Source organism: Eschrichtius robustus, chromosome 3, assembly GCF_028021215.1.
Source record: "Eschrichtius robustus isolate mEscRob2 chromosome 3, mEscRob2.pri, whole genome shotgun sequence".
NCBI lineage: Eukaryota > Metazoa > Chordata > Mammalia > Artiodactyla > Eschrichtiidae > Eschrichtius > Eschrichtius robustus.
This window is the reverse complement of record NC_090826.1, coordinates 114424232-114446969: the sequence shown is the minus strand read 5'-3', so window position 1 is coordinate 114446969 and position 22738 is coordinate 114424232. Positions and strand designations below refer to the sequence as shown.

The following is a 22738-nucleotide window of genomic DNA, read 5'->3' as shown; positions in this document are numbered from 1 at the left end:
GCACGTTCCAACCTCCTCTCCTCCCAATCACTTTTGCTCAAGCCCTCCCTTCCCGGGGGTGGCGCAGCACCAGCCCCACTCAGCCCAGGGCATGAGAGGAGGGCCTTTGAACTTGGCCCTCAAGGACCAGACCCCCCCCATCAATCAGCCTGCAGCCCTGGGTCAGACCTCCATTAGCACTAACCAGCCTGGACAAGAGGCAGACACCATCGGCCTAGGCCTAGGGGTGATAAGACCCAGATTGAATCACCGGGTGGGGAGAGCTGGGCACCCAGGGACATGAGACAGTCACGCCATTAGCCCTGAGGAGCCATGGGGAGCGTGGGTTATTGCAGGAGCTGGGCAGGTGATTGGAAGTGATGGGGCTGAGGGTGGGAGGAAATTGCTCCTCCCTGGCTCCAGGGTGAGGAAGATGGGGGCAGGGCCCAGGTCCTGGGGTGGGGGACCTCACCCAGCCTCGGAGCTGACAAAAGCCTCGGGCCAGTGGTGGCCTCGGGCCAGTGGTGTTCCAAGGGACAGAGGGGAAGGGAGAGCTTACCTCCTCCCTCGGGCAGAATGGAATGGGGAGATGGCTTGGTCCTTAGGAAATAGCCACCTTGCTCAATTCCTGGCCTCCAGGTAAGGATCTCAAAGCACTTAGAGCCGAGAAGAGTGACAGAGGGGAAGGAACAAGCGGTCCTGCTTCCCTCAACCATTCCTTTATCCTACTCCTTCCCTGTCCCTGCCACATGTACACACACACACACACACACACACACACACGTGTGCATGCATGCGCACGTGTGCTCTCGTGCACACATGCGCCCACATACGCAAGCTGTCCTCCCCTTTTCTTTCTCAACCTTTTGTTGCATTGTGTGCTTGCTCTGTTCTGGGCACACCAATACAAGGAACACTCACCCCACCAATGCTTCCATCCTGTCCACCTCCACATCTAACTTCAATCCCTCCTACTGCAGCCTTCCTGAGTGAAATACAGAGATAGGCAATTAGGGTCTGAAGGTCCGGGAAGCTCGACCTGAGGCTGCCTCACCGCCAGGCGGACAAGATGACCATGGGACTGGGAGGCAACCCACCACTACAAGGTGGAGGTGACGGCTGCGTGCAGTAGGGGTAGGTGGCTGAGGTTAAGCAGAGAGGGGAAGGATCCCGGAAAGTCATCCCCCTACCTGAGTCCCCATAACCCCCTCCCAGAACAACACCATCCCAAGAATTGGCAAGAGACACAGCCAAGGGATAATAAATATAATTGCTATGGCGGAACCCTGCCTAGAGAAGCAGGCACATCCTCTGCTCCCAGACCCCACCTGTCCCCTCCCGCATGCTGAGGGTGAGTTAGATGCTTTGAGATCACCCTGGGGCTGCTGGGAGCCATGGGGGTCGCTGAGGGCAGGCTGCAGTATTCCGGCTACCCAGCCCCAGCCTCTGGGCCAGCCTCCTAGCCCAGGACATCCAGGTAGACAGGAGGGGCCTGGGCAAGGGCTTGCAGCCGGGTGTGCACATCCTTGATGCTGTGGCGTTGTTGGGGCTCCCGCTGCCAGCAGCCCCGCATAATGGCGTAGACCTCCGGTGGGCAGGCACGCGGCCGCTCCAGCTCACGTCCCTGCGTGATGCACTCGATCGCCTGGGGCCACCAGAGGGAGAGAGAGAAGAGGGCACACTGGGCTGGGGGCAGGAGAGTGAGGCCAGACCCAGCACTGCCTCTGCCTCATTGAAGCTCCCAAGGCAGGTCATACGATATGTCTGGGCCTCGTGGCTACTAATAATCTGAAAGGATGCAGTGAATCCCAAGATTCCTTTCCACTCTGACACTGAGCAGTGGAAGGATTAAAGCTAAAGAGACCCTGGGAGGGGTGGGCTGGGGTAGAATTGTATCCCAAAGGGCTGGAATCAGACCCTAGGAAGACTTGCCAGGTGGGCCAAGGAAGGGGAGAGGCCAAGGCATTTGCCAAATCCATCAGTTTAGTGTTGACGGCTGCATGGAAGAAGGGAAGGGTTCTCCATCTCTCAGCTCCAGAGGGCAAAAAACAGAGCAGGGTTGCAGGTAAAGGCCTTGAAAAGTGGCTGGCTTGCATTTTAAGGTAGACGGCAACCCCACTTTTTCTCTCTTCTGTAGGTACCACTCTGTGGGGACCTAGCTGCTCTTAAAAGAAAACTGCAGCAGGAAAGATCAAAGTTAAACTCCAGGAAGGACTGCAAGAGCAGCTAAGGGATCCAAGGAAGGAGAGACTGTGGCAGGGAGATGCTTGAAGGGCCTGGAGTCTCTTCCCCCCTTCTTCCCTCCCTCGCCATTAGAGGACTTGGGTTATGGGCGGCACTAATTCCATTCCTTCTCTCAGTGCTTGAGAAAATTAAAATCTATAACCCTCTCTCCCACGCCACCAGCCTCCAGGGAGCAGACTGCATTAGGAGGAGAAATGGAAACTGACAGCTGCGAGCCAAGGAGGGGGTAGGGGGGAGCTGCTCTGGGAGAGGGAACACCTGTGCCCAGCCAGGAGGGAAAGGGGAGGTGTAGGACCGTCCTTCTTACAGTCTAACCTCCAGCCTTCCTGCTGCAGCGTCAGGCCCTCTCGTATTGTGTTCCTCTTTCCATGCCTCTCCCTTTCACCCTGATGATGCCTACTAGGTCTATAAAATGCAGCTAGGGATGGGGGTCTGGGCTCCATTTATAAGTGCTTTGAGGTTCCCCCAGGAGCCAGTTAGAATAGGAGAAGGAAGAATGTGAGAAAAGAACAGGGTTGGGGTGGAGAGAGCAGCGTCAGCGGGGTGCTGGATGGGTGCCCGACCTGCCGGCAGTGGGATGAGGGGCAGAAGGGGACAGAATTTCCTGAAAAAGGGACCCGAAGGGGCGGGGACAGGGTGGCCGGCAGGGAATGACCCACGGAGCGGGGCTGACCTCTGTGTTGGAGAGCTGGTACCAGGGTTGCTTGCCGTAGGTGAAGATCTCCCAGAGCACCACGCCGAAGCTCCACACGTCGCTCTCGGTGGTGAACTTGCGGTAGAGGATGCTCTCAGGCGGCATCCAGCGGATGGGCAGCATGGTGCGGCCTCCCACCTGCCGGCGTGCGGGCGCTGCGTCACCTCCTGCGGGCGCCCACCGCGGACAGCCTCTCCTGACGCAGACCCGCCCCCAGTCCCGTCATTAAAAATAAATAGAAGTGGCTCTCCGGCCCAGGGCTAAAAGGGAAAAACCGATGGTGCCGTTTCCCTCCGCGATAGTGGAGACAGACCCTCCTCCACTGGGGGCCGAGGGAGTAGGAGGAGGGTTAAAAACCAGAGCCAGAGAGTCTCAGACACCACACCGCCTGAGGAAGAGGAGGGCGTGCCCAGCAAGGGCAGGCACTGGAGGGGGACTCGGCATTAGCGTGTCTGCAGTTTGGATGCTGTGGGAGGGGTCGGGGTGAAAGACTTACGCGGTAATAGTCGGTGCTGTAGATATCCCTGCTCATGCCGAAATCGCCGATCTTGACCACTAGTCCCTGACCCACCAGACAGTTGCGCGTGGCCAGGTCCCGATGCACGAAGTGCAGACCCGCCAGGTACACCATCCCAGCGGCGACCTGGCTAGCCACGGCCAGCAGCTGCCCCAGGCCCAGAGGCCCTGGAGCCACGTCCTCCCCGCCAGCCAACAGCTTGGCATCAGGCCCGTGGGACCTTCGAGAAAGAGTGAGGGAGAAGGATAGGCTGGGAGGAGAGAACCCCCAGGAGCCTGAGAGAAGGGAGCCCAGGGAGCTGGGGGTTGGGGGGTGGGGGAAGCGACTCAGGGAATGGAGGAAGGAAAGAACAGGGGAGGCAGCTGTCTGGAGGGACCTGGATGGGGGCCGGCTGGTGTGCCCCACCTCTAGAGCTTCCACTGGTGCCCACACTTTCCACATTAATGCCTTCCTCTCATGCAGCACCCTTGAACTCCAAGCCCACTGGAGCTGCCCACTGGCCCCTACGTCTCTTGCCCGGGTACACCTCCGACTCAGCCCTTGCGAAGGTGTTCAGCATCTTCCCCCAGGCCTGCCCCTGCCTCAGTGAAGGGAACGTCCCCCACCCAGGCTGTGAGCCTGAAATGTGGTCGTCCTTGATTCCTGTCTCTCTCACCTTTGCCCTCGGTATCCAACCTTCCTTCCAAAGGTTTCCAGGAAGACCTCCTCCTCCCCACAGCCATCCCTCCAGACCAGTCCCTGATCATTCATCTCCATTCCCCGATCATTCATCTCCATTCCCCAAATATTCCTTCTTCTGCAGCTGTCTGACTGATGGTTTTGTCAGTACTGCCCTTTCCTACTGGCCAACTTTCTCCTCAACAATTTATTTCTTCACTTATTCCAGGTAACATCTCCAATGTGCCAAGCACCAGAGCTACAGTGGAGGGTAGGATGCAGATAAACAGGTTACAGCAGTGCAGTGCGGGGGGCACCTGATGGGCACTCAGGGTAGGGATGGAAGAAGTCAGGGAAGGCTTCCTGGAAGAAGAGACATTTAACTGACACTCAAGCCCTTGGGAAGGGAGGTGGGTAAGCCACTTGAAGGGGTCGGGGACAGGGGTGGGTGAAGGGGCTGGGAAGGAGACCCAGTGTACCAGGCAGAGGTAGAGGCCCAGAGGCGAGGAGAAATAGATGGCCCCTCCTAGGGGAAGTCTTCTAGACTCATCTAGGAGCTTTCATGTTTCCCTCCTTTGGTTTACCCGTGCTCTATCCACTATATAAAGCTGCTTTTCCTCCATCCTGGACCCCAGATGGATCCTGGCTTGCATCCGGTCCCTAGCACAGAGCCCACACCGCATCTAGTGAGTAAGGGGAAGAGCTCCTCTTTGGCCTCCTCTTGACTTGGGCTCCTCTGAGCCAATTCACCTCCACATTTAACCTCAGGTCTGCCCTCACCTCCTTCCCACTCCACATCCTCCATTGGCTCCTCCCCATGCTCAAGATAAGCTCAGACTCTGGAGTCTCTCCCAGCTGAATTTTGCAGCCTGGCTACATGAATGACCTGTCACTCCCAAAGGGATGTTTGGAGACCAAATCACTACCATCAGCTGTACAAGCACACTCATCCAGAACCACAGTCCCACGTTGTCCCTCTTACTGGTAGGGAAACTGAGGCCAGAGAGGAAATCTACTTGGCAAAATAGGCGCAGCTAATAAGTCGCAGTTGATTCCAAACCCTGGCCCTTTCCCTGCCTCACACGGCCCCAACCTCACAGGGGGTCCACCTCATCGGAGGAGGACACAACGAAGGGAATATGTGACCATCACAGTCAGGGGTTGAGAGCAGGGCTCTGCCTGGGGTCACATCTCCCTGGACCATTTGTTACCTGTGTGCCCTTGAGCAAGTCACTTAACCTCTCTAAGCCTCATCTGAGAAATGGGTACATTTCTTGAAGTTATTAAAATTATCAGTACAAATTAGTTAACATATCAGAGTTGTTCTGTCCAAAGCCAAAGAAACGAATTTTTGGTAACTTTCTTCAAGTATAAATTGCCATATATGCTAGGAGACTATGAAAAATAAATATACATTTATATTATTATACAGACATATATGTATAAGCACATACAGTCATAATTAGAATGAATTATAAAATATAGAGCACAGTGCCTGGAGCGTGGAAAGTGCCTGATAAATGTCTGTTATTGCTGTTATCGTAGTTATCAAAACTGCCACCTCCTACAGGCCTGGCTTCTGTGTGCCACACGCACGTGCACACACACAGTCTCTGCAAAGCCCACCCATCCTGAAGATTCAGCTCGTGACTTCTGCTAATGCAACCTCCCTGACATTGCCGCTCTGTCCTCCGCACGGACTCTCCTCACATTCACACACTTGCCTCACGTTTGCCTCGCGGACAGGGCCTTCCTGCTCCTTCTTGGTGTCCCACCCCCCTCAGTTCAGCAGACAAGCAGGGATGTGCTTGTAGGGAAGGGACGACGGGCCAAGGGCCAGCGCCAGGGCCAGGCCCTCATACCGGAGGAAGCGGTTGAGGTCACCATGCCGCATGTACTCAAAGACCATGAGCAGCGGGCGGCCCTCGGTGCAGACGCCAAAGAAGCGCACGATGTGCTGGTGCTGCAGCATGGTGAGCAGCTCGGCCTCCCGCTGGAAGTCCTGCCGGGCGCTCTCAGACACCTCCTTCAGCGCCTGGATGGTAGGGGCGGGGACGGGCCTGGGTGGGGGCCCAGCCTTGACCTCCCCACGTCCAAGGTGACCCATCCACCCCCAAGTCGTGAACCATGCCAGACCCCAGCCTCCCACCCACCAGCCTGAGCACCCCACCCTGGAATGATGGTGCTCTGGGAGGGGGGCCCGGGCCAGCAATACCGCATGGCCAAGGTCTTACCTTGACGGCCACTAGCATCTTGTCCTGCTCAGGCAGCAGGTTGTGGCACTCAGCTAGGAAGACCTTCCCAAAGGCGCCCTCACCCAGCTCCCACTTGAGCACGATATCTCGGCGCTTGATGTGATGAACACCTGAGGGAGGCTTGCAGGATCAGACAAGAGCCCCAGTCTTGGGAAGGATGGGACAGGGGCAAGGACAGGACTGTCCAGCAGGGCTGTGCTCTGCACAGGGGGTGCCAGGCAAAGGGGAGGATGGACACTGAGCCTTCACACCTTCACCAAGCCCCATGACATGATGTGGACATGGGTGGCAGCGGGGTGGGAGGGAAGGCTTGTTCAGGCCTGGGGTGGTCAAAGGCAATGGCACACAGGGGCTTCTCCACATGCACACACACACGTACAAACACACACACACACACACAGGCTCGCCCGCACCCTTGACCCAGCCCCTCACAGGCATCACTGAAGTACTGTGGGTTCTCAATGATGTGGCCTTGGAGCCCAGAGCTTTTGCCCTCGCTGGGAGACAAGGAGCTGCCACCCAATGTCATGAAATGCAGGGACATGGCCAGTCCATCCTCTGGAGCCAGCACGGTGGGGCCTGGGGAGGAGAGACAGTCACATGGCGGGGTCACAGCCCAGACACACACTCTAGCTCCTGTCAGGTTGCAGCGTGCCAGGCGACCCCACCTCATAGCTTGCACGGGCGGAACAGAAGAGCTAGGAAGCAAGACAGCAGGCAGGAGGAAGGGGAGGCACTATGGCCATTCTCTGTCTGGCTCCTGTCCAACACCAGGCCCTGTGGGCCACCAGAGAACTCCCCCACTGCCCCCCCCCGCAGAGCCCAGACCTCCCAGACCCACTTAGTGTTTGACTACAATCCAGCCACCAATTAGCAGATGCTACCTCTGAAACTACCCCGGCTCCAGCACCGACACACTCATATTCACAAGCCCCATAGCCAGTCCTCGTATACCCCAAACACACACTCTGTAGAACTCCACGTGTGCACAGGCCCCCACAGAGAGGACAGAGTGGGGAAGAGCCAGCAGGAAACAAAGCCAGACGGACAGACTGACAGACAGCCATTCTGCAGCCCCCCAACTCACGGTTGATCCCAAACTTGTTCCTCCGTCCACATTTGTTGAGCACAAGAAACGTCGTAGAAAGGAAGAGGCAGGCAAAAACAGCCAGGCCCACAGCCATGGAGACCTGAGGGTGTGGGGTGGTCAGATTTGGGGGTTGTCTGCACTCTCAGAGCTCCCCCATAGCAAACTGTTTCTCCATCCCGCATAGATGCCCAGAGCCAGGCCCCCAGACCTGCCTCCTCCTCCCCTGGGGCCCCCGAGTCACGGCTGTGAAGGGGGCTGATTAAGCTCAGGCCAGATTCTACTGATCTCTGTGCTCTGACCAGAAATGACATGCAGATGAGCCTCTAGCCCGGCCTCCTGATCCTAAAGTCCTGGACAAGCTTCCACTTCCCATGCTCACCCCAAAAGGTGTTTCATCCTTCTCCACTGGGTCTCCGGATGTGCTGTTGGTGTCTATGGGGACACAGGGCAGGAAGGATAGGCTTTGGCACACACTGTGTCTCCTCTACCGACTCCCCACCCTGGCCCCAGCTGACACCTCAAGGATCAGGTTAACTGTACCCCCTGCCCCAGCCGGAGCTCCAGGGACCAGACAGAACCTGCCCTCCAGCCTGGGCTACTCACCCACTGGTGAGAAGGAGACTGCAGCAGGAGGGAGGAGAGAAAGCAATCAGATGGGGAAAAGAGCAGTGCATCCCCTTCCCCCTCTGGGACTCATCCCTTCGTGGGTGGGGGTGGGATGGGGAGGTGGAGCTGCTGGACCTCAAGGGAGAAGATGCACGTGGCCCTTTTCCAGCTGGGCCAGGGATGCCCTGGTGCGTGGCTCTCTCTTCAGCCAGCCCAAGTGAATGGAAGAGCTCAGGGGTTCAGGACTCCTGGGGTTTGGGGGAGGCAGGGGCAAGGAGGACAGCGCAGAGCTGGACACCAGAACCCCAGGCTCCTTTCTGTCCAAGACCAGGCACTCCAACTTCTGAGGTCAGGATCACAGCAGGAAGTGGGCCAGGCATCCCTGGACACCTGGATCTGTACCCAGGTGGAACCCAGGGAGGGGGGCAGGGTTCAGGGTGGCCCTCACACCGGGGATGGGGTCCTCAGGGTTGAACTCGAAAGGGTTGTCCATGAAGGCGGCCATGACGGAGGCGGCGGCCTGGCCCAAGGGGTTGGTAGCCAGCAGCGTGTAGTTGCCATTGTTGACGTGGGTGGGCTGGTTGAGGCGCAGGCAGCCGTGTCGCACGGTCTCATTGGCTGCCAGCTCCAGGAACTCGGTGAAGATGAAGCTGGTCTCGTTGAGCACAGAGCCATTGAAGAGCCAGCGCAGAGAGGGCGTGGGCTGCCCGTCCACGGAGAAGGGGATGCACCAGTGGTGTTGCTCCACCGCTGGCTGCAGATGCACACTGGCGGGGACTGCGGGCCAGAGAGGGGACAGAGAGAGTCCGGAAGCAGCTGCAGACCTGACAAATCCTAGGTGGGGGTGGGAGTGTACAGCTGGAAATCAGGGGGTAGGCCTAAGAGAAACTGGTCAGCAGGCTCTAAGAGATTCATAAGGAGAGACGTTTTGAAGAAAGCCGACAGTAAATCTTAAATAAATCAGGCAGCAGGTGTATAAAACTCAAGCTTAAAAAACTTAAGTGGGGCTTCCCTGGTGGCGCAGTGGTTGAGAATCTGCCTGCCAATGCAGGGGACACGGGTTCGAGCCCTGGTCTGGGAAGATCACACGTGCCACGGAGCAACTAAGCCCGTGCGCCACAACTACTGAGCCTGCACTCTAGAGCCCGCAAGCCACAACTACTGAAGCCCATGTGTGCCTAGAGCCCAAGCTCCGTGTGCCTAGAGCCCATGCTCTGCAACAAGAGAAGCCACCGCAATGAGAAGCCCGCGCACTGCAACGAAGAGTAGCCCCTGCTCACTGCAACTAGAGAAAGCCCGTGTGAAGCAAGAAAGACCCAATGCAGCCAAAAAATAAATAATTCCTTGAAAAAAAAAAAAAAACTTAAGTGGTGGGTTTAAAGAAAATAAGTAACAGTCCTAGAGAAGTAGGGTACCAGCTTATGGAAATTAGACATGGAGTCTTTTGGATGAGGGATGTAGAAAAATTAAGTGTAATCAAGCCTAAGAAGATTGGGAAGGGGGCCTAAACATCAAACAAACAAATATATATATATATATATATATATATATACACTGTTTAAAAACTTTTTGAAAAAAGATATGGGTTTGAAATAGACCCAACCTGAAAGAAGCAAAAGCCCCTCAATAATAGAAAAAAAATAATAATAAACAAACAAATAAATAAATATATATATAAATATATATATACATATATATATATATGTATAAACACATACACACACACGATACTGGAATTCCAGCCAGCACTCATGCAATGGAATACTACTCAGCAGTGAACTGAATGAACTAATAGTTACTCCCATTAACGTGGACGAATCTTACAAAAATAATGTTGAGGGACTTCCCTGGTGGTCCAGTGGTAAAGAATCTGCCTTACAATGCAGGGGACGCAGGTTCAATCCCTGCTCAGGGAGCTAAGATCTCACATGCCGCGGGGCAACTAAGCCCATGCGCCACAACTACTGAGCTCGCGTACCTCAACAAGAGAGCCCGCGTGCCACAAACTACAGGGTCCAAGTGCTCTGGAGCCTGCGTGCCACAACTAGGGAGAGAAAACCCGCACGCGTCAACGGAAGATCCCTCATGACTCAACAAAGATCCCATTAAGATCCCTCAACTAAGACCCGACGCAGCCAAAAATAAATAAAATAAATAATAAATAAATCTTAAAAAAAAAAATAATGTTGAGCAGAAGAAACTAGACACAAAATAATACGAGATATGATTCCATTTATATAATGTACAAGAACAGACAAAACTCAACCATATTGATAGGGAAGCATATGTGTGTAAAATTATTTTTAAAAGCAAGGAAATGATTATCACAAAAGTCGGGATGGGGTGGAGAAGGACGGGGTTCTGAATGGGGAGAGGAAGAGAGTGTCTTCTTAACTGCTGGTAAGAATAATTACTGTTTAAGGTGTATATGTTTTGTGTACATATCTATGTATGTTGTTTCACAAGAAGAAAAATTTATATAACATAGAAGATTTTAAATAATTTGTGGCAGACCTAGGGAAATTAGGCAGTAAGCCTAAAGAGGAACTTAGATGGGGAATTTCTTCTTTTAAAACTAGGATGTAGGGACTTCCCTGGTGGCCCAGTGGTTAAGAATCCGCCTTCCAATGCAGAGGTTGCGGGTTCGATCCCTGGTGGGGGAACTAAGATCCCCGCATGCCAAGGGGCAACTAAGCCCGGGCCACAACTAGAGAGAAGCCAGCGCGCTGCAATGAAGAGCCCGCCCACCGCAATGAAAGATCCCGCGTGCCGCAACTAAGGCCCAACGCAGCCATAAATAAATTAATTAATTAATTAATTAAAAATAAAAAAAATAAAACTAGGATGTAGGGCAAAAGTTCTAAGGAGGAACGGACATGAAGAAATACAGCAGAGCAGTGAGAACGGGCAGGCAGCTGGTGTTGAGGGCTTCAGGTAGCAAGACTTGGGCAGGGGCCAAAAAGAAATCCATCTCCGTCCCTCTGGCCTTGACGAGCCCCCAGGACTTCCCTCAAAGGATCAGGTTTTCATGGGAATCTGGAAACAGCTGGGAGGGAGCAGCTGTGGACACACACATCCCACCCCTTTCCTGCAGCCCCCCACGCTCACATCCTCTTTTCAGGGAAGAAGGGATGGGAGTGGGCACAGGGGCAGTCATTGGGACTCACAGGAGACGTTGACCTGGACGGAGATTTCAGCCCGGCCCACGTCATTCTCCGCCCAGCACGTCACGTTCTTCCTATTGAGGTCACTGGTGACATTGGCCAGGGTCAGTCCCAAGGACGGCAGACTCCCAGATTGCTGGGTCATAGAAGAAAGGGGAAAATCAAGAAAAGCTTCAGCTGGCTTGGGATTGGAGGCAGGGCGGCTGGAGCTGATGTCTTTGGGGAGCCCCTCTGGCCCAGATGGAAAAGGGAAGAAGGCTGGGAGGGAGGGGAAGGAAAAAGGTGTGGGAGAGAATATAGCAGAGAATGGCCCTCCTTTAGAGCTTGTTTGCAGATTCTCCTGGATCATTTGTTTAATAATCTGAAAAATCTAGAACACAACCAATAACCTCAAAATAGGCACAAAGTACCCCAAGCCATAAAACCACCATCTAAACAGCTAAATAGATGTCACAAATCCCAAGTACTAAATATGCACAACTAATTGGAAAACCAGCCAGGACCTCACCACCTACTCATTCTTGTTTTACACATAGTTCTAAGAAACTTAGTCTCAGCCCAAGGAAGATCAGAAACAAAGGGATGGTGCTGGTAACAGGGCAGCAGTTAGAAGCAACGGTAGAATCATGATGACTACCTTTGGCAGATGGAAAAAGAGAGTGAAGTTAGAGAGAAGCTAAGTGACTTGGTTCTGAATCATCATCAAAAGACTGAATCAGATTCAGATTCTCTTCCTAAGACACCATGGACGCTATATGGCCTTAAGACAATTCTTAATCTTGTTGAACCAAGATTTTCTTATTCTGTAAGCTGAAGAGGTAAACAAAATGATCTTTTGACATCTTAGAAAGCTATTTTCATAAAATGATGAAAATAGATGAAGTAGTGGACAAATCTGATTTATCTGGAAATTTTGTAAATGTGGAATCCCTTGAATAAATACCACGAAAGGTGAAGTTTCTCTGGGCTTCCATTGGAATATGTGAGTTCAAAGATTCCAGAAGAGCTCTGCAGCCTCTTATGCAAGGCCTGGGTTCCAGCCACCCCAAGGGGAAGCCCTGCCCTAAGCTTCTCTCGGCTGTCCCATCTCCTCCAAGTCACCCTGGGGTATGGCGTCCCATGAACTCTTCCCTTTGAGCTGCTCTGCCACCCTTCACACTCCTGAGGGGGACCAGCCTCCCCTCCCCTCCCCTCCATTTAGCCCAGTTAGGGTATGGCTTTTCTATAGGAAGTCTCCAGAAAACAGAAGTGGTAGCAAACATGTAAAGCTCCCAAAGAGAAAAGCAAAAACCTGCAACTTCCCAAAACAGATAGCTTATCAAAAGTCTCTCCACAGATGGTCATGCCCAGCCTCTTGTTTCTGCCTTGTCCCCTTTTCCATTACTCACTCTCAGTGGCTTTGATCTCTGGGAGAGGAGGAACCACTCAGTGGCTTGTGGTCCCTCCACCATGTCTGGACCCCCTGCTCAGGGGTCCAGTGGTTCCTCCTTCAATATTGTTCCAGGGGCCACCTGCAATTCTGGGGTTGACTCCCCTCCCAAAGCGAGGGCCTCCAAACTGAACACCACACCCCTGCTTTCACTGACCCAGCTCCTTCCAGGGACTGGACCCTCTGTGTCCACCCGTGAGGGGCCAGCTTTCTGGGTGGGCACAGCCCAACGTCGGCCCCTGCTGACCTTGTCCGTGAGGCCTCCTGAGTCAACTACAGCTACTCTCAGCTGCCCGTCGCCAGCCTGAGGACAAAGGGCAAGACCTGGGAAGATGCCCAAAGACCGATCTGGATAAGAGAGATAGAGGCCACAGAGTGCCCAGAGGCAGGCAGGACATCAGAAGGCCATCATGTCTACCTCCTCAGCTGACAGATAAGAAAACCAAAGTGCAGGCAGATTGAGGGATTTTTCCAAAAGTCACTCCAAGAATTAATTAGTGAGAGAGCTGGAACCAGACCTGTGCCTCCTTTATTAATATGCTCATCACACACTCAAGAGGATGTTGCTTCCAGAGTCTCCAGAAAATGACCGAAAGGCCCCCAAGAACTGGCCTGGGTGCAGGACCACAAATATTGCGCCCCATCCCTGGTTCTCAGTTTCCTTATCTAGAAATGAGGTGGATGGGAGAGTTGGTCTGTTGGGTTCCCCTGTTCAGCTCCAATATGTGAGGGCTCTGTGACCCTCTCTCTTGTGGCCAGCACCTTGATCCCAGAGTGGGGACCTAAGTTGTGGCGGATCGGTGGAGCCTGGGGTCCTTGCTGGGCCAGGGCCTGGCCTGAGGGCATGTGCATGCCTGCGGCTGCCCAGCAGCACAAGCCTTAGTCCCAGGGGTTTAAACCATCTCTGTCTATCCCTCACCCTTTATGTGCTTCTTATTTGTTGTCTCTCTTTCCCTGTCTTTGTCTCCTGTGCTCTGTGCAGGCCTCGAATCAGGAGGGGGGCGTGGGGGCACGGGCAGTGGAGGGCTTCTCACCATCGCCGTGGCTGACTCCTCCAGCTCCGTGAGGATCCAGCCGGCCTGCTCCAGGCCCTGGCCTTCCACCTGGCACTGCAGCAACACGTCGTCCCCCACGTCCACGGAGGCATTGGGCATCTGGACCTTCAGCGTGGGCACACCTGGTGGCCCAGGATGCCCAAGGGGCGTTAGAGCTGGGAGTGGCCTCCGAGCCCCGCCCAAGGGCGGTGCTCCTTCTCCCACCCTCCTCAGAGCCCCTGCTCCTGCCCCCCAACCTTCAGTTTCCCCCAGCTCTTGCCAATGTCCATTTCCCAGCCCCTCTTCAGGGCTCACCCCCTGAGCCCTGCCCAATGCCCTCTCCCCAAGCATGGTGCTCTTTCCCAGCCCCTCACACCACCTCCAGCACGTACCGCAGCTGGTGTTGGACATGAGGGCAAGGGGCCCCTGCCCGGGACACTGCAGCTTCTGTTCCCGCACTCCGCCCAGCCCCTCCTCCTCCCAGCGCTGCAGCCAGAGCAGGGCACAGGTACAGTGCAGGGGGTTCCCCGACAGGACTCTGGTGGGTGTGGGGGACACCAAGAGAGTCAGGGGAAGGGCAGATGTGAAGGAAGTACTACAGCAAGAGGGAGTGCAGTTAGACAGCAGGGTGGACTGTCTAGAGGTGAAGGAGTGGGGAGATGGGAGAAGTTCCTCTCATGGACCCCCCTCACAAGACACTGCTGAAAGAAATAGAATGCCGAAAGTCAAAGACAGCCAGCTGTGGGCTACATGGAATTCCCTCACCTGGGCTCCCCAGGGTGACAAGCCAGGTGAGGGCCCCAAGTAGGGTGACAAGGAGAGAAGGGCACAGCCTTCCGGGGTGACCCAGAGGCCTGAGGCGCCCACCAAACATACATGACCACTGCCGTCCCACCCATCCCATGAGCACTGTGGGCGGATGTGCCCGTGTGCACAGGCCCCGAGAACCACGCCAGCACCCCGCCTCCCAAGCACACACGCAATCAGTTGTCCAGGCCAGCTCTCCACCCCCCACCCCAAGTGTGCCCAGGGCAATCACCCCCTCAATGGCTGGGCCTGCAGCTTCTGCTTCGATGGGGGGTTCACAAGCATGCATATGGACAGCCAAACACTCAGTCCCCAGAGAGAACACCCCACCCCCCCCAAAGTTCCACGCAGACACAGCGACACATACCTTCACACAGAGGTTCAAGTGCCCGAGGGCACACACACACACACACACACACACACACACACACACACACACACAGTTGCTGTTCTTGCCCCTGGAAGTCCCCACACTCACAGTTCCTGTAGGGAGAGGCCCTGGATGGTTTTCCAGGAGAGAGACTCCAGAGCATTGAAGGACAGATCCCTGCGGGAGTTGAGACAGAGCAGACAGACCCTGTGAGCGAGCGACCTTGCTCTGACCCAGTGTGAGGGAGGGGAGGAGCCAGGAGGAAGCTGACATCTGGCTCCCCCGACCCCAGCCCTGCCAACTAGAACTAGCCCGGCGAGTCACTGGAGAGGGGGGACTGGTTAGGCTCTCTGAGTCCCGCTCTTCTCCCTGGGACAACAAGGGTTAACCCCACTTAACCCCCTCCCCAGACCCCAGGGAGGCGGGGTGGTCCGAGGGAACAGCCGCTCCCCCTCCCCAAGCCTTGGCCCCAGCTGGCAAAGTGCTGAGGCCCCAGCTGGGGGCAGGGGCTCCATCTGTGCTGCCTGCCCACAGAGCCCAGGACCGGGCCAGAGGAGGAGGGGGAGCACGGGCCCTCCACACTCCTTTGCCCCATGCTGGATGCCGTGCGAGGATCTCAGAGTCCTTCCTCGGCTTCCCTCCCCACTCCTCCTTCTTTCCCCTCCTCAGGGACTAAGGAAAGTTGGCTGCAAGGGACCCCAGGCCCCCAGCCCCCTAGCTGTAGAGATGGAGAAGGGCAGTTGGGTGAGGGCCAGCTCCAGTACTCTGCGCCCTGCACCAGGCTGCCACTCCTGGGACCCTCTGCCTCTGAGGGGCCTGCCCTGACCCCTCCCCTTGCCTAGCTGTCTTTCAGCTTGTGGAGGCTGAGATGGAGAGTAGCCGCCACACGGGGATCGCAAAGGCTACCCGCTTTAGCGCCAGACAGAGCTGAGTGTGCCTCTGTCCTGCCACTTACAGCTGCGTGACCTCAGCCCAGACACTGAACACGTCTGATTCTCAGAATTCTCATCTATAACATGGAGATGACACTACCTTTCTCACCAGGTTGATCGCGAAGATTCGCTGACCTAAGTATCGTGAGGTGTCACTGAGTACGCATTTTTAACTGAAGCCCTAATACACAGTCAGTGAGGTAACATCACCGCATTTTGTCTGTCGTTGTTGCTAAATCACGGACACACAGAGAGTTTAGAGTACCCAGCACAACTCTGAATGACAGGCTCCCACCACACTTCCCATCTCTCCACCTGCCGGTGGTGAGAAGGAGGAGCTGAACTCCTACCCTCAGAGGGGCTGCCAGGGACTCCAAGGGTCTCTCCTGCCCACCCCTGCCCCTCCCCCTCCTCTACGGAAGGGGTGGCTGTGACTCCCAGGGGAGTACCCCGAGTGGCAGATCTGGTCCCCCAGCTCCCAGGCTATCCCAGGGGCCAGGGAGCAGGTGGGAGATAGAGTCCCGGCCAGAACCCGGAGCCCTGCTCCCCATCCTTGCTCCCTTTGGACTGGTGTGTATCTGAGCCCTGGGAAGAAAACTGAGGCAGACACCTACGAGAAGTGTCCCTGTAGCATGAAGCATGGAAGTGAGACAGCAAGAAGGACCTTCCAGCTGGCAGGGGTGGGAGCTGAGGGCACCGCCATCCCTGAAGTGGATGGGAAGAAGGCCCCAGGAGAATGGGTGGAACGACTTCCCTGACCAGGCTGGGGCCTTCCTCAGAACAGTTCCCTGGGGAGGGCCAAGCCCATTAGCCGCCCAAGCCTAGGTGTCTTCTCACCCCCCTCTGCCCAGCCCTGGCCACTCACAGGCGACGGAGACGAGGAGTGAAATGGAAGGCATCTGGCGCCACGAAACGGAGACCACTCTTCACGATGGTGCTGGGGAGGGTGCAGCAGGATCAGCACCGAGGCTCGTAGCTCCCCTGGGTCACACTCTCTGCCCATGCCAGCCCTCCAGTCCCCAGTGCCGAGCCCTGGACCCCTCCCCACCCTCCTCAAAGCTTTCTCAGCCACCCTGGACCCCTGAGACCACTGGGCTCACTGACCAGCCAGCCCCTCCATCCTCAGCCTCTCAGGTCCTCCCACGCCCCTCCCGGGCCCCTTGAGCCCTCCCTGACCCTCTGGTCCCCCAGGCCCTGTGTGGAGCCCCTCACAGGTTTCTCAGCTCCCCCAGGCCCCTCAGGTCACTGAGCTTCAGCTGCCACAGATGCTGCTGGTTCTCGATGTAGCTGTGGGGAGAGGGGATGGGAGTCACAGGGGCGCAGGCCCACACTCGAGTTCCCATGCCCACCCACCTCCCTCCCTCCCAATCACATGCGCGTGTGCACACATGCATCCAGTCACACAAAAACCTGTTTACACGCGTACACATGCACAGGCATGCCCACACACATGCATCCTCATAGGCATGGAGACCCACCACCTCACACAGCCATATCGTCCCATGCATGCATCCTCACACCATCACACATGCACACTCTCACACACTCAAGCATGCACACACACAGATGTGTAAACATATGCACAGAGACACATCTCCTCACACACGCCCACACATGCATGCATGAACGCACAGGTGTGCCCGTGTGCATGCTCACGCTATCCCACGGGGAAAAACATAGCTGCATAACTCTCATGCGCGCACACACACGTGAGAATGTGTGGGCATACTCACATTCATAAACACACACAAGTCCATTTGCAGCTTGGCGTTCTGCTTTTAAACACAGAGCCCCTCCTGCACACGCTCAGCAATAGGGGGTCACGCTGAAACGCTTGCTTCCACAAAGGGCCTACGCTCATCCCTGCCACTGCCCCACCCAGAACAAAGGAAGCCCTGTGGCCATGTAAATATGCGCTCCCAAACACACCACTCAGGGGCCACCGTCTGGGCTCACCCATACTGCTGTGCACACGCACACGCACAGACACACACACACACCCCACCCTCTCCCCCTCAAAGCTGGTCCCTCCCCACACTCAAGAAGCAACCCCTCCATCGCCCCCCCCATCTTTCAGCAAAGCGAGTGACAGGCATAGAGGCTGTCAGTCAGGGACTCCTTGAGCCCCTCCCTGCCCCAGGAGGGTCCCAGGGAGGAGGAGAGGGGCAATGAGAGGAGGGAGTCAGAGTTGGGGATGGTGGAGAGGCACCAAGTGGCTGTGTTTCACAGTGAGAGGGCAATGGGAAGGCTGAGGGTGGGGAGCAGGGTGCAGAAAAACAAAGAGATAGCGAAACAGGGACACCTAGGAGGAAGAACTGACAGGAGGAGACTGGCAGAGACACAGAGACAGAGACAGACAAGGAGAGAGACAGATAAGAAAAGGGAGACAGAGGGACAGGTAGATAAGCACAGAGAGCCAGAGAAAGCAAGATGGGGAGAAGAGAAAGAAAGAAGTAAAAGCAGGCATGCAGGGCTGTGGGATTTCTGACGTCCCAGGCCCTGTCCAGCTTCTGGATCTGGCACGCCAGGGAGTTCCTGAGAAGTCAGCTGCCCTGCAGCGGCACGTCAGGCCCGCCCCCAACACACACAGGGGCCCCTGACTCACTGCCTGTTCTCAGAAATCTCCCCCTCTACCCTGTACTTTCCTCAATTGTGGGAACCAGGACCAGCCTGAATGACCCCTCCCCGCCAGCCCTTCCCAGACTTGGCCCCTGCAGGACAGCCAAGCATCAGGTCCTCAGTCCCCTGAGGTCTAGGGAGTAAAACTCCAGTGACTCTGAGAGAGAGTAGGTCCCTGTCCTGCCAACCCCCCCACCAGCCCCTGCCCAAAGGACCTAGAGCTATAGGGACCCCGGGAGGGGGTGAGAAGTAGTGTGGCTGGGGGTGTGCAAACTGTCAGGCAGCGTGCTCAAAGCTGCCTCATTCGTTTGGATTCATAATCAATCTGTCTATTCGAGTCCATTATCTCCTCGTTAGCTCTGCGGGTGAGGGAGGAGGAGGGGACCTTGCAGGCGGAGGCAGGGGTTAGACTGCCGCCCCACCCAGAGTGACAGCTCAGCTCACCACCCTGCATGCCTCCCACCCCCCCAGCCCCAACCTGTCCACACTTCCCACCACCCCCTCCCCCAGCTGGACCTACTAGGGGCTCGGAAGGGAATCAGGAAAAGAGAGCGCTGATGGGGAACATTCAGGAGCCTGGGCCCTGCTTTGAAGGCCCAGAGTGATGAATGGACGGGATTGAGGGTGGCAGTCTGGACCTCAGGCCCCCTCCCATCATGCAGAAACCTAGGTCCAGACCAAGACAAGGCCATCTTGCCTCCTCATCTCCCTAGGGCCATTAGGGAGAGAGATCAAGTACCTTCCTGTTAATTACCACAAGATACCCACGTAACTCAGTGCCAATTATTGCAGGCTGCTCAAGTCACTTCCAGACATCGATGGCCCCTGCCTCAGATACCTTCCAGCCTGTCATACATGAGGTCAGGGCTCCTTGCCCATTCGCTAACCCCAGGCCACAGGAGGAGAATATTCTAGCAGTTCCTTTCTTCTTCTAGAAGTCTTGCTGGCCATGCCAGCCACATAGAATACTCAAGTATTTTCCAGCCACCACCATGCGATGCTTGAGTACCTCTAGGCCAGTAAGTACAGGATACTCCCTTAGGTTTCACCCGCTGCTAAAAAGTACTTGAGTATTTTGTAACCAGTTACTGCAGGATGTCAGAATACTGCAAATGCTGGAGATTCCTCTTCGTTTCCGGTCCCGAAGGGAGGAGAGTCTCTCAGCAAGGCCCCTGACTCCCTGCCCAAAGTAGGGAGACAAGGGTGGTGAGGGAGATGGGGTGGGGAGAGGGAAGCCAGGTGGGGCTCTCATTTCCCACATCCAAATCAAGAGGCGGTGTGGACAAGAGATGGTGGAAGTGGGAAGAAGAGAGCTCAACCACCAAGCTATGGCTCCTCAGCGCCTCCCACCTATTCCAGTTCAATTCCCAATTCCAGAGAGAATTAGTGTTGCCTGGTCATGACAAGGAAGGGGGAGGGGGCTGATTTCTCCCTGGAAAAGGGAGATGGTGAGGATGCCAAACTGGGGGGGGGGGGTGTCTCTGCAGATAACCGCCCCCTGCATAGGGCAGAGGGTGGACTCCTGGCCGAGCTCCAGAAAGCGGTTTCTAGAAGGCTGGGCTCTCTCAGATCTGGTCCACAGAGAGCCCCCTTTCCTCTCCTCGAAGCTAGCACCGCAGCTGCCCTGAGCCCAACTTCCAGGCAGTAACTGCGGAGGCTGCCAGGGCAGCGGAGGAAAGCCGAGGCACAGCCGCGGGCTGCACGGTATCAGCCTCCCGCCGCGCCCGCCCCTCCTGATACAGCAAGCAAGCGGCGAGCCCGTGCCCACGGGGCACTGCTATGCCCGCCTTTCCCCGCGCCCCCTCGCCCGCCAGACACTCACAGCTCCGTCAGGTTCTCGGCGCCTGGCAGGTGGCGGAGGCTCTCCAGGGCCCCAGGCCGGGTGCAGCGCAGCCCCGAAGGGCCGTGGGGGCAGCAGACATCGGGGCAGGGTGCAGCGCCCGCAGATGCCAGCATCAGCCAGGCCAGCAGGCTGCCCGGCCCCGTAGCCCGGCGGTGCCCGCCGAGTTGCCCGCGCCGTCCGCCTCGCAGCATCGCGGCGGCGCCCGCCTCGCCCCGGCCGGGCAGCCGTCTGTGTGCTTCCAGCAGCGGCTGCCTGGCCTCCCGCGACATGTGCGCTGGGCAGTGTTAAAGACCCAGCCGCCAGGAAAGGGCGGAGCCAGCGGCCCCCGCCCGGCCTCGCTCCGCCCCCTCTGACTCCAACCCCTCCCCCTCCTCTTCTAAGTCCCCAACTTTGCCCCCACCCTGGCAGCCTACTCCCCCAAGATCCCCCCAGCTCCAGGAGACGCGGAAGGGCAGCCGCAGAACTCCTCGGAGGTTTCTGCTGGGAGTAGGGGAACTGGGAAGTTGATACATTATTTCTCCCAGCCTACAGAAGCTGCATTTAGGGGGGAGGGGAGATGACTGAGCTTTGGGAAAGCTTGCCGTCCAGGTCATCCTAGCCAGCCCCCGGCCTCACATCTCACTCCGCACGGGGCGCGTGCCTGAGGGAGTGTGCATGTCACTTGGGATAAATTAGGTGAAACACTCTCTAAAGCCTAGAAAGAAATGGGAAGGGATCCCCAAAAGACCAAACGCAGAACCTGGGGAAGGAAAACAGAAGAGACAGAAAGGGAAGGTGTCGCCCCCAAACAGCCGGAGAATGGAGACCCGGGACCCGAGACGCCGATTTCCAGGAGAGGCCACAGGGTGGCGCTGGAAGCCCGCGCTCAAAGGTGTGAGCTCCGCCGAGGTTGGGTGGGTGGGGGCGCCGTCGGCAGCCCCCACTGCGCGGCGCCTGGCGACCCAGCGTCAGCCACTGACCCGGGCCAGCCGGCACTGGCCCCCAGGCTGGGTAGGGCCAAGCTGGGCTGGGCTGGCATCGATCGCTGTTCTGACAAGAGCATCGATTTCTGCGCGGAGAAATTAATAGCTCTCTTAGCTCCTCGGACGCGGGAGCCGCCCGCGGGCGGAGCTGGGGACCCGTCGGTCCAAGGAGGCCGCGCACCCGGAAAGCCCCGGGTCCCCAGCAGCAGTCACACGGCAGGTCCCAGCCCCTTCACCCCGCGGGCCTCAAGCCGGGGAAAGGGGAAGGAAGAGGGGTTCTGGAGGAGGGACTTTTGGAGAAGGGTAGGGCAGACAAGGGCCCAAGGAACCCGCAAAGGAAGCCCTCCGAGAGGAGAGTTTTCTCCACCAGGGCCCCAGCAAAGACTGTCCCCCAATTTCCCGAGACAGAGACAGACCGACCGACCAAGTAGCCTGAATTCAGGAAGGTGACGAGACAGAAGCGGGGCCCCACGGGGTCATTGCCCTCTCCACGAGGATTTTGGTTGGAACCAAGGGACTTAACTAGGACAGAGCCTTGCGCCCGAAAGCGGAAGTGACAGGCTCCTGAGGAGGTTGCCAGGGGCTCAAAGAGGCGAAGGACTTGACTATTCGGGAGACAGGTCGCATTCCCGCCGGGTTTCAAGCTCACCGGGTCGCTGCTGCCAGCAGTTACCCCGCAGGTGTCAAGGCAGCAGGTGGCCGAACTTAGAACCACCCTTCCCCGAGGGGCCCGGTCGCTCGCCGCCGCTCCGGCCGGCAGTGCAGCCCCAATTGGGAGAAGTCCGCAGGGGCGAGGGAGGGGGGACCCACCTCAGACGCAGCGGGACTGGGGGGAACTCTGTTCTTGGCCCACCATCCCCCTGTATTTTGGCCTTATTTCCCCAACAGACCTGTCCACCCCTGAGTTGTCAGGCTAAATATTTTGGCTTGGCGGGAGGGGCGGAGAGAACCGAGAGGTCCCAGCAAACCAATCCGTTCGGTCTGGGGCGGGGAGGCGGGAGCTGGACGCGGCCCCTGCGTGCCACCCAGGGAGATACCGCGGCAGCGCGGCCAGCTGGCGCTGGGGAGCCGAGCGCGCCCGGAGGGATCCGGGGAGACTGTCCCCGGCGAGTCCCGCGCTCCCCGGGACCCCCCGCTCCTCTCCTCTGCCTGTTCCCCGGGCTTCTGCTCCGCCCTCGGGGTTGACCGGCCTCTTGCGCTGCCTTTTGCTCTGCACCCTGTGTGACTTTGTTTCTCTGGAAGCCTCTCTGAGTCTCTCCCCGTTGCTGTCTGCATCTCTGTCCTCATCTCTCTGTCTCTGTGTTCACGCTGAGTCTCTGGCTCCAGCAGCCTGTCACCGTCTGTGTCTCTGTGGCTCTCATTACTTTTTTTCTGTCTCCTGCCATCTCTGTGTGGGATTCTTTGTCACTCTGCCCCTTCCCTTCCCCTTCCCTCTGAAGCTTGCATCTCTGTGTCCCTTAGGGCCTGTTAGGTCCTTCTCCTCCCTGGAGCCATCTGGAGAAGAGCCAGGACTGGGCACAAGGCAGGACTAGGACA

At 56.8% G+C, this 22738-nt stretch overlaps 1 protein-coding gene across 2 annotated transcripts; it reads right to left on the bottom strand.

The window, feature by feature from the left end:
* Window positions 1-1438: 1438 nt before the first annotated feature.
* On the bottom strand, window positions 1439-20509 carry NTRK1 (neurotrophic receptor tyrosine kinase 1). 2 transcript variants are annotated; one of them, XM_068538258.1, is made up of 17 exons: window positions 20220-20509; window positions 16991-17065; window positions 16644-16715; window positions 14955-15023; window positions 14062-14207; window positions 13670-13812; window positions 11210-11342; window positions 8493-8819; window positions 8040-8057; window positions 7816-7868; window positions 7434-7536; window positions 6779-6925; window positions 6326-6456; window positions 5954-6126; window positions 3414-3654; window positions 2897-3055; window positions 1439-1624 (listed from the first exon to the last, which is right to left on the bottom strand). In XM_068538258.1, the coding sequence occupies exons 1-17, from the start codon at window positions 20507-20509 to the stop codon at window positions 1439-1441; spliced, it is 2466 nt and encodes an 821-aa protein (XP_068394359.1). The 2 variants fall into 2 exon arrangements, with proteins under 2 accessions (XP_068394359.1, XP_068394360.1); XM_068538259.1 differs by lacking the exon at window positions 8040-8057 and having other exon boundaries at window positions 20220-20431.
* Between the last annotated feature and the right edge of the window lie 2229 nt (window positions 20510-22738).